Consider the following 14,634-nt stretch of genomic DNA (forward strand, 5'->3'; position numbering starts at 1 on the left):
AGAACAATGTTATTATTAATCAACATTTATTATGAACTTAGCCTGGGACAGTGAAAACCTCAGGTTTTAACAGTTTATTACTAAATAGCATTGTAAAAGGGTTGGCAAGCCCCCGCCTCAAACAAGCCAATGACAGTTGTGAGGCGGCTGCCACCCTACACTCATCTTCCTTCTGAGGCAGGCCTGACCCCTCTGTGAGGGAGCGTAGCTCTGTGACAGTCACAGCCAGAGTCCACAAATGCAAAATGTCCTGAATGCACAAAGCTGTGTCAACAGTTCCTACTTTTGAAGAGCAAAAAAATGAATTCGTTTACATTTCACTGATTCTCCTGGCAACGGTTTGTGCTGTACTCTCCAGTTTGATTCAGTTTCAAGTCAACTACATGATGTTCTCTGCTGCCCTGACATCTTAATTTGCTTCTAGCAGTAAAGCACATTATCATGTTTTGTCAGGAGCGTATTACCTCAGTGTAACTTCCAGTGTTTCTATCTAACCAAGATATAAAACAATTAAAAATATCATCGAGGGAAAAGAAAAAGTACCAATTACTTTGAAAAATGTCATTTCTATCTTCATACAAGGTACCAAGAAAAATAAAACTGTGTTACTTACTGTGGCTGACTTCCTCTCCCCTTTAAGCAGTTTTCCAAGAATTTCATAACCGTCAGTGGTGATATTTCCAGCTTCCTTGATATCCTTCTCTACAATCTCATAGCAGTCGATGTAAATCTTAACACTTTTCGAGGTCACTACGATATGAACCTAAAAAGATCATTCGTTTCCATTATAAAATTTCTGCCCAGAACAATATGGCTGACTTCTACATATATCAGATCACACTTTAAAAAAATGTGTACTTAAAGCTATTTATGAAATTAAAAGACGTATGCTCCTTGGAAGAATAGCTATGACCAACCTAGACAGCTTATTAAAAAGCAGAGCTTTTTAGCAAAGCTTATTAAAAAGCATTACTTTGCCAACAAAGGTCCATCTAGTCACAGCTATGGTTTTTCCAGTAGTCATGTATGGATGAGAAAATTGGACAATAAAGAGAGCTGAGCACCGAAGAATTGATGCTTTTGAACTGTGGAGTTGGAGAGGACTCTTGAGAGTCCCTTGGACTGCAAGGAGATCCAACCAGTCCATTCTAAAGGAAATCAGTATGAATATTCATTGGAAGGACTGATGCTGAAGCTAAAACTCCAAAACTTTGGCCACCTGACGTGAAGAACTGACTCATTTGAAAAGACGCTGATGCTGGGAAAGACTGAAAGTGGAAGGAGAAGGGGACGACAGAGGATGAGATGGTTGGATGGCATCACTGATGGACATAAGTTTGAGTAAACTCTGGGAGCTGGTGACAGACAGGGAGGCCTAGCATGCTGCAGTCCATGGGGTCACAAAGAGTCAGACACAACTGAGCGACTGAACAGAAAGCTATTCTCATCCCAAATCAAGAGCCTTGAACTAAAAATTCAAGAACCAGGCTGCAGTGTCAATGTCATTTAATTTAACAACATCAAATTAAATGAACCACTTGAAGAGGAACTAAAAAACCTCTTGATGAAGGTGAAAGAGGAGAGTGAAAAAGTTGGCTTAAAACTCAACATTCAGAAAACGAAGATCATAGCATGTGGTCCCATCACTTCATGGGAAACAGATGGGGAAACAGTGGAAACAGTGGCAGACTTTATTTTTTGGGGCTCCAAAATCACTGCAGATGGTGACTGCAGCCATGAAATTAAAAGACGCTTACTCCTTGGAAGGAAAATTATGACCAACCTAGATAGCATATTCAAAAGCAGAGACATTACTTTGCCAACAAAGGTCCGTCTAGTCAAGACTATGGTTTTTCCAGTGGTCATGTATGGATGCAAGAGTTGGACTGTGAAGAAAGCTGAGTGCTAAAGAATTGATGCTTTTGAACTGTGGTGTTGGAGAAGACTCTTGAGAGTCCCTTGGACTGCAAGGAGATCCAACCAGTCCATTCTGAAGGAGATCAGCCCTGGGATTTCTTTGGAAGGAATGATGCTAAAGCTGAAACTCCAGTACTTTGGCCACCTCGTGCGAAGAGTTGACTCATTGGAAAAGACTCTGATGCTGGGAGGGATTGGGGGCAGGAGGAGAAGGGGCCTACAGAGGATGAGATGGCTGGATGGCATCACTGACTCGATGGACGTGAGTCTGAGTGAACTCCGGGAGTTGGTGATGGACAGGGAGGCCTGGCGTGCTGCGATTCATGGGGTTGCAAAGAGTCGGACATGACTGAGCGACTGAACTGAACTGAACCTCTCTGAGTCTCAGTCCTCCCGCTATTATACATTAGTATAATTTCTTATTTTCCCCACAATGTATTCTTCCTGAGATGGCCAGAGATAATATAGTAGATGAGATGACTCTTTAAACGATAGAGAGCTTTTCAAAAAAAAAAAAAAAAAAGACTGACAGATGCAGAGAATAAACTTGTGGTTACCTGTGGCAGGGCAGGGGGGCAAAACGGGCAGTGGATTAAGAGGTTTGTATAAAATAAGCTACAAATATATACTATACAATGTGGGGAACATAGTCAATATTTTATAATAACTATTAAAAAATAAATTATAGCAAGTGAACTATTCAAATACAATTAATAAATTGTTATACTCTGAACAAAAGGAGCCTCGAATGTCTTCCACTGATTTTGCTAAACTCGGTTTTTAATTTCTTAGTCCAGAATACCTGCCAACTCATTGGAAAAGTCCCTGATGCTGAGAAAGATTGAGGGCAGAAGGAGAAGAGGGCATCAGATGAGATGGCTGGATGGCATCACCAATGCCATGGACATGAACTTGGGAAACTTCAGGAGAGGATGAAGGGACAGGGAGGCTTGGCACGCTGCAGTCCATGGGGTTGCAAAGAGTCAGACGTGACTGGGCAACTGAACAACAGCAACAGTCCTTGCCAAAAAGATCTTACACACCATGCAGATACTTAACATAGGAAAGAGCTAGGTTGTATCTTTTATAAAGAATCAGCTCTGGAAATCAAATTCAAGATTCAATTTCCTCATAAGAAAACAAACATGTTGATTTATTGTTGGATATTGAAAATATTCAGAATCTTAAGAAATCTATTAGTACAGATAAATAATAAAACATCTATATTTCAATAATGTAAAGAATGGCTGCAGGCAATCTTTGGCTTTATAGTTATGCCCATAGTTTCCACTTATCACACAGCCCAAATACCCAAGTAAGCCCATGTTGACTACTTTAAAAAGTTTGGCTCCAAGTTAAGGAACAGAAATTCCGTTAAATGCTTTAGAGTAAATAAGCATAAGGACAGTCTCCAGAGATTTTTTTAACAGTAGATATTTTTTCCACATAGAATCACCACCAAAACATTAATTTAGTGCATCTATGAATTACATACTGCTTTTATTTAAAAGTGATATATGACTTACTAAAAATAATTTTAAATACCCCAGGGCAATCATCTAATACTGAATTCAAGATGAATGCCATATAGACATTCCCAAGGTATTTATTATCTAGTAAGAACTGAAACTGATTTATCAGATCTTATATGAACAATCTCAGAGGCTAACATTCAAAAGCTATTTGAAAAATCATAGTATCCAAAAAAACTATTTCAAAATCAAAGCTTTGAAGTTTTGAAACAAAATTATTCCAAATACACTTGTCACTAAATGCGAACCAAAAAGAAACACATGCTAAAAATATATTTTGCTACAATCTCTTCAGTGTGTTTTATTGCATGTTAAACACATGCATAATTAAATTTCAGATTGACTCTTCATCTGGGCACCATTGTCCCAAGTAATTAGGGACTGTTTCCCAACCAGGAAGCATGTTGGTCACAGACCAGTAGAACGAAGCACGAACACTCTTGTCAACGCATCAACCCTTCCCAAGGTCTGCCATTCCTTATTTTTAATCTATTCTACCTTTTTGTCTTATTACAAATTTCTCACTCGAATCTATGTCATCTGTTACAATAAGATGGAGACACAGAACTTTTTCAAGATAATCCTCCAGAAGCAGCAGTTGTCTGCCCTTCCCCACATAAGCTCTTTTAGTCTATCCCCTCTCTCCCAAGAGCCTCCGGCATGTTATTTTCGCTAATTTGCTGCTTCTCTCAGAGAACTACTTGTTCTTATCTCAAGGACTGACGAACTTCAGTTCCCAAATTACATGGGAAATGAAAGAAGGGTGTTCCAAGTCCTTGGATCAGTAGCCAATAGAGACTGAACTTGGTACTTGAATGGATGCGATAAAGGAGAGTAGGTCATAAGAATGGGGTGGAGGAAGGAAGGAGTGGGGAGAAAGCATAATGAAAAAGTAGAGGAGGAACTAAAAAAATAGAAAGACACTATGAAAAAAGAAGGCAGAGAATTTGAAACGAAAAGAGTTTATGAGAAAAAGAGACAAGAGGCATTACATAAAACCTAAGAACACAAATACCTCTCTATAAAGGCAAATTAAGACGGGAGGGTCAAAAAACAAGTCTCCTGATATGCAATAATTAATGACTATCACTATAGATCTCTTAAAAAATACTGCCTTATTTTCATCAAGTAAAACTAAACATTCAATGAAAGTTGGAAATTAAAAAATAATAGTTCCTAGCCTAGACGGGGGGAATAGTTTGGGGGAGGATGGATACATGTATACATATGGTTGAGTTAGTTTGCTGTTCACCTGAAATTATCATAACATTGTTAATCAGCTATACCCCAGTACAAAATAAAAAGTTAAAAAGATAATAATAATAGTTCCTAAATGATTATCAGGTGGTTAATAGCAGGCTGAGTTTCCAATATCTTCAGTGGATATGGAAGAAAAATAAAATAGTCCTCTTTAGCAAGTTACTCAAAGGTAAGTTTATAATAGGCATATCAATGAGCCAAAAAAAGTTCATAAGAACTTCACCAGATTCAGCATCTATTATTGGACAAGAAGCAATTGAGGCTAGTAAAAACCTGTCAAACTAGAATCTTCTTTCCCAATAAGGCATTTATTTTCCTGCACTTTACCAGTAAAGTCTGTAACTTGTTGAGCAAATATGCCTTTATACTCAGAGATCTCTGTTTCTCCATCATTGGTTTTGTTTTGGTTTTTTTTTTTTGTTTTTTTTTTTTTGGCTTATCACTAATGTGCTCATTGGGCTTCCCTGGTGGCTCAGTGGTAAAGAGTCCACCTGCCAATGGAGGAGACACGGATTCAATCCGTGTCAGGAGTTCCCCTGGAGAAGGTAATGGCAATCCACGCCAGTATTCTTGCCTGGGAAATTCCACAGACAGAAGAGCCTGGCAGGCTACAGTCCATGCCGTCCCATAGAGTTGGACATGACTGAGTGACCGAACAACAATGATGTGCACTTTGAGGCCTCTCCACATCCCTTGCTATCTTCACCAAGAATCTGATTCATGAATAAGAAAACATTCTGGGAAGAAACCAGGATTCTTAGGAAGAGAATCAGCAAGAAATTCAGCTAAATCTACCTAATTATGGGGAAGTTCTTCAATTTTCACTTGAGAAATCAGATTGAATTGGAAATACTTGTTTTCTACATATGGGGACTAACTTTCTGAGCCTCATACTAGGGAAATTTTAAAGCTTGCGCAGCAAACAGTCTTTCTCCTGTTCATTTGATCCAATTGATGCAAAAATTCCACTAAAAAGTCCACTCATAACCAAGACTGTTCATTTCCAATTCTGCCAAAGTCAGTACTCTTATCTGTCAATTAATTGCCTGACAGCAAGTCTGTATTACCCTTGGATCTTAAAATTTAAAAATTAAGATCAAGAATAGATAATCCCCTAAGAATTTATCTTAGAAGTTTTAATAAAATGATTCAGAGAAGTTGTAAATGTGTTCACGCAGAAGTTAATCTCATAAACAGTTATCTTAATTATGTTGGTAGATAGTGATAACTTTTGGACTGACATGTTTGTAACTGTTCAATAAATGAGCAAGAGGAAGCAGCTTACTATGCTCTATAAAAGAAAAAATATTATCAACTAAATACAATCCACAAAAATTAAGCTTCTGAAACAAAATTCATAAAGGTTCAAAATAAAAGGTAGAAAAATGGGCGTACAGTATTGTATATACTATACAACTCATATTCTAAAAAGACATTTGCATTGAATATATATTGAAATGTTAACAGTAGTTAATCTCATTAACTAGTAGATTAGTAGAAATATCATTTTAAATTTTCTTCTTTGAAAATTGATCAAATCCTCTGAAATAAGATATTGTTTTTAAAAGACATGGCTATGTTTCCACTAGTTTAACATACATTTTAATAAATAATAAATTAGTTTAAGTTTTAAGTCCACATACTTCTTTTATAAATAACCAGATAATCTTACGTTTTTACCTTATGAAAACTTCCATAAAATAATGCCTTCACTTCATCTGTGTCAAATGTAACAGTCTGCACCTCACCTCTTGTATCCTTGTTAAAGAATGATAATGTCTTGCTAGAAGCTGTAATCAACACATAATTGTTATTAAAATCAAATGCATGGAGATTCTATATTGAAAGTATTAACAATTAATTCTTGTTAAGGAGATCTCTAAAAATTTAATAATTCGGTTAAGATAAAATGTAATTCAAGTATTTACTGACCTATTTTTTTATAACTTTAAACATAAAAGCATAATCAAGGAAAAAGATATATACGTACATACATAGACATCCAGAAGGTTCTTAAAGAGAAGGAAAACCATAATAAAAAATATGCATGCATGGGCCTTAAGAGAAGATAAAAATCCTTACGATCTGCAATCACACCAACTTGTGGTTTATAGTCTCTGTCTGTGATCTGCCAAATTGCAAAAGGGTCACTGGGAGTTTCTGGGAGGAGTCTGAATAGTAATATAATTGTATATGAAGGAGGGAGTCCATTGGGATGTAGTTCTCTGTTGGATAAAGCAAAATTAATTAACTAATTAGTAAGGATTTCTCATCAGAAATAGATGATATTTAAAATTTTTGGACTAGAATCTTTTCATGACTAGTATTGAAGCCATTTATAATAATCCAATTATATTATAATAATCCTTTTAATAATACATTATTAGAAGGGGAAAAATTAAGAATGAGACCTCAAAATAGCAAACACTAAAGACCCATTATGTAAGCAGTAATAGTTTATTTATAATCTGATAAAGTCAAAAAGTCTGGGAAACTGCCAAATGGTCTTTCATCCTACAGTTAATAAATCATTTTTTCTAGATACATAGATGATTATAAAACTATATAATGATTTTAGAGTGATGAACATTGTATCTACGGATGTAATTTAAAGAGCATAAATCTCACTAAATATATTCAATTTCCAACATCAGGGATATGAGACTGTACGTAAGATGGCTCAAGGTTTCAATTTCTCCCTCCCTATACACTTCCAAAGTCCTCCCTTAAAATCAAATAAATCAAATAAGCTCCAGAAGGTCACACGTTCCCAGAAACAAAACCAATAATATATGTTACGGCCACATACATGTGCAAATGTTTAGTGTTGATAAACGGATATGATTCAAGTTTCTTGGCTCTAAGGCTACTGAACATAAAATGTGGACCCATGCGTCCTTCTAGACTTGAGTCAATCATTGTTCTAAGGGAACCTCTGAAATAGCCTGAGACCATTTAAGAACACTTTCTTCGTAAGGATAGGGAAAGGGCCTTGATAATCGGCCCGTGGACAGAAAAGCAACCGCTCCACAGATTTGGACAGAGGCAGAGAACGGCTCTTGGGGTTTTGAGCCTCAGTGTCCCACAGTGCCGGCACTTCTGGAATGTAACGCTGTCCTATGTTTGGGGTTTTTTTTTTCGATTTTTATTGGCATATGCTTGATTTGCAATGTTGCTTTTGCTTCTGCTGTACAGCAAAGTGAATCAGTTATACAAATACATAAAGCCTCTCTTTTTTAGATTCTTTTCCCATCTGTACAGGCCGGGACCTCTACTCCACACTCTGAGATGCCCTCCTTCTTAAAGTGTATGTTCTGGGCAAGCTGACACAATGTCTTTTGTATGTTTGAAAACCAACCATCTTCATGATGAAGTGAAGTGAGAGTTGCTCAGTCGTATCTAACTCTTTGCCAACCCATGGACTATAGCCCGCCAGGCTCCTGTGTCCATGAAATCTTCGCAATATTCCACATTAAAAATAATACTGTCTCCATATAAAGTCATCAGTCACTTAGCCCATTTTTCTCCTTTTTTAGTTAATGAATGATTATGAAAAAATAAAGAAGTATTTAATTGCATTTTATGCCTCTTTCAGCCACAAGATCTGACTCTTAAGAGGACAGTGGGCTGTCTTATGTGAAAATGTAGGAATCATAGCTTGAGGTGACAGAGTTAAACACTGGGTATTTAGGTTCACTGCAAAACCTAAAACTGCGAACTAGTGTGGTTAACCATAAAAGAGTTAGGAACTCACAGTGTGGTCACACTACAACAATACAATCTGTGCTTCCTTACAAAAAATTAGCCTTGGTTTTAGTCTGCATTTTCCGTCAGCTTTCCCAGAGCATTTCAAATTTCAGGCATCATCATCTGACTCTGTCCTAAGTTTCTGAAAACTTTATTTCTTGGTGTTCTTTCCCCTCCAGAAGATGCCAAACACATATTTTGGTTATCAGAACCAGGTACAAACTTTCATCAAGTTAAATAACAACATCTAGAGCTGCCCAACAGGTCCCCGGAGCACCAGCCAATAAAAACTAACTGCCGCCTGTCGGATCACAGATCACTGACGGACTGCTGCAGTCTTTCATCTTCTGGAGTCAGAAGCTCTAGGAAGAATGCCTGATCCCATTCTGCACTGATTCCATCCAGCCCTTCTGCACCCACGGAGAAACGGTCAAGAGAAGAAGGTGCCTCCCTGCTTAAATAATCTCCCTTAGAAGAAGCATAACTACAGTCCTAGCTTTAAATTCAAAAGGATTTAGTAATCCATCACGTGGAAGATACAGGATGAGATTCTCAGAGTAGCAGGCTTGAGTACTAGTCTCCCATGTGACCTGATAAAAGACCCTTAACTCAGCTGTGGGGCTTCCCTGATGGCTCAGTGGTAAAGAATCTGTCTGCAATGCAGGAGATGCGGGAGACACGGATTCAATCCTTGGGTAGGGAAAATCCCCTGGAGGAAGAAATGGCAACCCACTCCAGTATTCATGCCAGGAGAATCCCAAGGACAGAGGAGCCTGGGGGCCTACAGTCCATGGGGTCACAAAGAGTCGGACATGACTGAGCAACTGAACATACACATCACACACACACACACACACAACCCAACTGTACTTAAGGAAACTAAATCAGGTTATTCATATGACTTTTCTGACAATTCTAAAATACCAGAGTGATAAGAAATCAGCAAAGATTCTAAGACCCTCAAAAAAGCCTCTGGCCCATGGTAAGAAAGAGACCCTCCTGTTGTCAGACTCACACTGTAGGCTGGTTCACAAAGGCGTTCTTCTGAAGCCTGTAAGATGAGTAGCTGGGGAAAGAGCCTGACTCCAGGGAGACTCCTTGCACAGAAGCAAAATTCTTTTCTGTCAGATTGTACGCTTCAAGCATCTTAAAACCTTCACATCAGAACAGAAAATATTGAAATGAGGTTATCTGAATTATCTTATTGCTTAAATCCTGAAATAAATTAGCCCAAGAGTATGAACGCTTACCTGGTGAGGTGTAGCCGTCCAAATAAATGAGAGGGCAACCTGCAACGCACAGCATTGTTTAAGTCCAAGGCACCAGGGAAAACTAACATTACACACGCACAGAAAGCGCCTGCATATGGACAGCAAGTAACCAAACTGTTCATTCACAGAACATGACAATCGAACCTTTTCTAAGTAGTTTTGTGTAGATTTTCAACTTGTAGGAGAAATTATACTATTGAGCAGTAGTAACCATGTTTTCTGGACAATCTCCAGTCCACCTGGAATTTCACAACGTTCTTAAGAATGGTAAGACAGAATTAAAGGGGGAAATTTATATATTTTTTTCGATGAATTAAAGAACTTTTCGCCCAGCAAACTTTAAATTTATGCAAGGGCAGGAGGAATTGGTTGCCAGCCAGTCCTCTTCTCGGCCAAACGCTGGAGGCTCGTGCTCCTCACGGAACCATCCCGGGCAGGTGTGCAGGGGGTCCCAACCTGGGGCCCAGAGCTGGGACAGGACAGGCTGCATGCAAGACTCCCTGGAATGGATGGAACAGCTGCTCCTCCCTCCCTGCGCACTTTCACTAGGGCAGCTCCATTCTGAGCTTCAGCGTTAATTTTTACAGTAAGCCATTAACATTTGTTTACTTCCTCTGCCTCTAACCAGAGTTCTGAGATTCTAATATAATGTTTAATAGGGAAAAAAAACAACACTTAAAAAGCACAGCTCTGCCTGGGATTAGGGGTTTAGATGAGCCACTCAACTATCTCCTTAATCTAATACTCCAAAAATCAGAGTTCATGAATGGGGAGGAGGACAAATGGATTTAAATCTTTTGTCCTTCACTGAATCTCAAAAGTTAAACTGGAGGTCTCGGTATACCATGAATATAGCCAAAGAAACAAATGAGAACCAAGTGCATTTCTACGGGGAACACTCGCATAAGGCTGTTTTTTCATGGCTCTCTTGAAGCACAGATGTTGACAGAACAAATACCAATTGATTACTAACAGGGAAAACCTTCACCTCACAGAAATGTTTCTATAAATGCATTTCTAAGTTGAAGATTCATTTTCTCAAATGTCACAGGCATTGAGATGGTGGGAAAAGGATATATACAAACATTTTATTTCCATACAAGGAATATTGCATCTTCAAGACTAAAAATGGACCTCTGACAAGCACACAGTCAGCATGATCTCAATAGGAACAGTGATTCATCAGGTTCTCAAGTGGTTTCCCAGGATCTATTTATGCACAGACTTGATCTTGGTTAGGATAAGGAATGGTCTACACAGTAGTTACTTTTCAAAACAAGTGAGACTATGGATCCATATGGACCATGACTTACTTGAAGTGGCAGTTTCACACACAAATGTGATGAGGTTGTCCTCGATCTTCTCAAAAGATTCAAAGTCATCCACGATGAACACATGCCGTTCGCTTGGTTTGCTCGCTATGTTGGCAAGTTCATTGTAGTCGACATCAGCCACACCAACTACAAAGACACTGAACCCTGCAGAGCAATGTTTACAGAATTACACAAACTTTTATGGTCTAAACAATTCAAAATAAAACCTTATCAGAAATGATGCCAAATTTTCTCAGCTTATACATCAAGTTCTTTCAACATACTTTTTCCTGTTTTTTGGCTTATAGAATTCAATTAATTGGATTTCCTAAAATAAAATCTTAACAATTAAAAGGTGAACATTTTAATAACAAAATGACTTAATGTAGACTCAGTTCCTTCCACACATCCTAATATACCCATTAATATAAAATTCAATTAATTGGATTTCCTAAAATAAAATCTTAACAATTAAAAGGTGAACATTTTAATAACAAAATGGCTTAATATAGCACTCATTTCCTTCCACACATCCTAAATATACCCATTAATTCTGCAGATGTCTTAGGCAACATTAGCATTTTAAGCCGATTTGACTCAGAAACCAACAATAGGCCCATTTTAACTGAATTCCTGAAACTAATTTACTCAATAAACTCAGGCTCAAAGTCAGCACTTTGACCACTTTCAAAATGAAATCTACAACTCCCGCTGGCAATAAACTTTCATTTATTTAGGCTAACCCAAATAAACAAAGTTTTCACTCCAAAAGTTTAATTCGACAGCAGGAAAAATAGGCTATATAAAAAACTGGTTACATAATTAGCTAGAAACAAGATAACTCGAGGAGCAATCATTCATAACCCCAAAGTTAAATCAGCGAGGAGCCCAACATCTGAAGAAATCGGTTCAAAGTGCCTAGCCACAATGGAAATAATTTATAAAAACATCAGTGCATAGAATGATCTCTATTGTAAGAAGACAGTATGACTTAGTATTAATCATGACTCAGACTTTTAGCCAAAGACCCATACAGGTGCAGATGACAAACTCCATATAATGAAGTACTTTACAATTTAGACCACAGTAAATCATGCATAGCATAGAATTCTCTCTAAAATATGTCTACCTTGGACCCTGCCTGAGGGAGTGAGGTTGTTAAAGCAAGCACTATAAAGATCTTGTTTCATCTCTAATCATCTGACATAACTAATTTGAAGGGCAGTGTAACATTCTTGCTACAGGCTTTCAGAATGTTTGATTGCCAGGATCTACACCAGTGACGTCTCCCCAGACGCCTCTCCACTCCTTTGCAGTGAACCTTCCAGCAATCTGTTTGGGGCATGAGTCTACCAGGTCATGCTAAACCTATGTCCCTTCTTAGAGTGGGTTGAACCAGCATCAAGATTTACTTCTGCTATAGCAGGAAGCCTGCTTGAGGATCATCCCATCACTGCTGTCTGTACCCTTCCAACCACTACGGGGGACAGAGTCTGAGGCATGCGTGTCTTACACAAAAAATACACCATGTCTTTGCTGAGCAATTATCCAACTGTTCCATGATTAAATGTAAAATAACATTAGAAGGGTATGGAAGAGGATAAAGTCAAAGAGAAACAATAAAGTAAAATCCATAATTTTGGTCTTTTGCAAGCATTTCTGGATGTTTGAAACTGTAAAATAAATGAGGGCAATCCCTGGGCGTCAAATGTATGCCTGTGTTTACCTGACTGCTGGATGACCAAAGCCGCCTTCTTGACCTCATCCTGCGACCGACCATCCGTGACTACAACCAGCACCTTGGGGACATTCTTCCTCATGCCGCTCTCCCAGGTCAACACCTTCTCCTTGATAAAGGTCAGAGCCTTGCCTGTAGAATGTGGCACAGAACATGTTTGTGTCTTATCAGTGAAAACTATCCAAATGCCTTTAGTCACACCCAACGGATAAGAATTTGAATGTTAGAGTTATACTCAGCCCATCACTCCAAAGGCTTTGGAGAGCAAAAGTCTAAGTACATGCTGATGAACAGTACCTGTTCTTGTGTTTCCTCCTCTGTACCGAATGTTCTGGAGGGCCCCCAGGGCCAGGGCCTTGTCGTTGTATGTGTTCAGCTTAAACTCAGACTTGACCTCGTCACTGTACTGCACAAATGAGACCTGAAGAGAAAGGCAGTTTGGTGGTGAGGGTAAGTCAGCTCTTTTTATGTTTCAATTTTCAAATGAGTCCTCTAGTTGTAGAATGGGAAGGAGAAGTGTATTCGACCTGATGAAATATTATAAACACTTTATAGCTAATATTATAACACTGACTACCACTGTCTCACTAAATTCTCGAATTTCTGATCTTCATAAAAGTTTCAGTAATTGATAACTGATAAAGTACATGCACTGTATTTATTGTCCAGGATGTAAGAAGGGATACATGAAGCTAGAGAGCAGTGACATTCCAGGATTAGAAATGAGAATATACTATCTTGAGCTCAAATGTTGGCTAAGCAATTGTTTCTCATTTCTACTGACTCCATCTATTCTCCATGGTAACATAAAAATGGCACATGTGTGACAATAATCATCACTCATCACAAACTCAGTGGCGGTGTGATTTAGTAGAAAGATTATAGGCTTTATACACAGGATCAATGGGATCAAAACTCTGCCGATTGATAGCTTTGTGACATTGGGCAAGTTCCCAACGTCTCTGGGTCTTCATTTTTTCATCAGCAAAATGGAAACAATTATACTTACTTTCTTCAGTCGTTTTAAGGAAGAAGAATCATATATACTAAGTAGCTGGCACATGGAAGCTAATAAAATATGGTAGCTTTTTTATTCTTATATTTTATCAGAAATATTAATTTCTAAAAGGATTTTTAAAATGGCTTAGTTGCTGACACATTAAATTAAGAACATAACTAGCCTGACATTTCACTCATCTTGGGTTGGAATAACATCCACAGGATTATTTGGGGATTTGAAATTTAATATATTCCATAAAACATTATTCCATAAAAGAAGACGTGATTTGTTTGCAGAATTATTTGTGGTTTATGTCAAAAGCTCTTATTTTCATAACATCTCTAAGATGTCACAATGAAGAGGTACAAACAGCCAAAATAAAGAAGAAAACTCACCAAGAGAAATATGGAAGGAAAGAACAATATTCCAAAAAAATAATAAAACCATTGTCTCTTGCTTTTAGGAATCAGTGATTTAGACAGAAGAGAAACACACAAATAATGACAATATAAAGTGGCATGGGCCACAACAGCAATACAAACAGAACCCTTCAGGAGTTTGGAACGCCTAAAACTATCAAGGAAACTTCTCCAGAAAGCGTGGAATTGAAATGGGTCTTCAAGGTCGCAGAATCTGAATTACAAGTAACAGAGCCACTGGCGCTGAGTGTCATGACAGAGGGGACAACAGGTCCCCAACCAGTCACTAATCATCCCTGGATCTTCTGAGTTAAGAGGGTAGGACAGTTACAATGCCTTTAACTTCCAGAACACAAAGTGATCTTTTGTGAAAATGGATCCTTGTCAGAAGTTTTAAGCAGCAAGTTAGAGTTAGAATTCCCTAAATTCTTCAACAA

General features: G+C 38.1%; 1 protein-coding gene across 3 annotated transcripts in view; it reads right to left on the minus strand.

Moving 5' to 3' along the window:
* Positions 1-14,634, minus strand: part of COL12A1 (collagen type XII alpha 1 chain) — a 117,795-nt gene that overhangs the window by 23,409 nt on the left and 79,752 nt on the right. For all 3 annotated transcript variants that reach the window (XM_070795751.1, XM_070795749.1, XM_070795750.1), the window contains 8 exons: positions 13,076-13,199; positions 12,767-12,910; positions 11,041-11,205; positions 9,707-9,745; positions 9,472-9,610; positions 6,792-6,934; positions 6,390-6,499; positions 614-763 (listed from right to left, as the gene is read on the minus strand). In XM_070795751.1, the coding sequence (XP_070651852.1) occupies positions 614-763; positions 6,390-6,499; positions 6,792-6,934; positions 9,472-9,610; positions 9,707-9,745; positions 11,041-11,205; positions 12,767-12,910; positions 13,076-13,199 (1,014 nt within the window). The remainder of the gene's footprint in view (positions 1-613; positions 764-6,389; positions 6,500-6,791; positions 6,935-9,471; positions 9,611-9,706; positions 9,746-11,040; positions 11,206-12,766; positions 12,911-13,075; positions 13,200-14,634) is intronic.

The sequence above is a fragment of the Bos indicus genome, chromosome 9 (genome assembly GCF_029378745.1).
Source record: "Bos indicus isolate NIAB-ARS_2022 breed Sahiwal x Tharparkar chromosome 9, NIAB-ARS_B.indTharparkar_mat_pri_1.0, whole genome shotgun sequence".
NCBI classification, from domain to species: Eukaryota; Metazoa; Chordata; class Mammalia; order Artiodactyla; family Bovidae; genus Bos; species Bos indicus.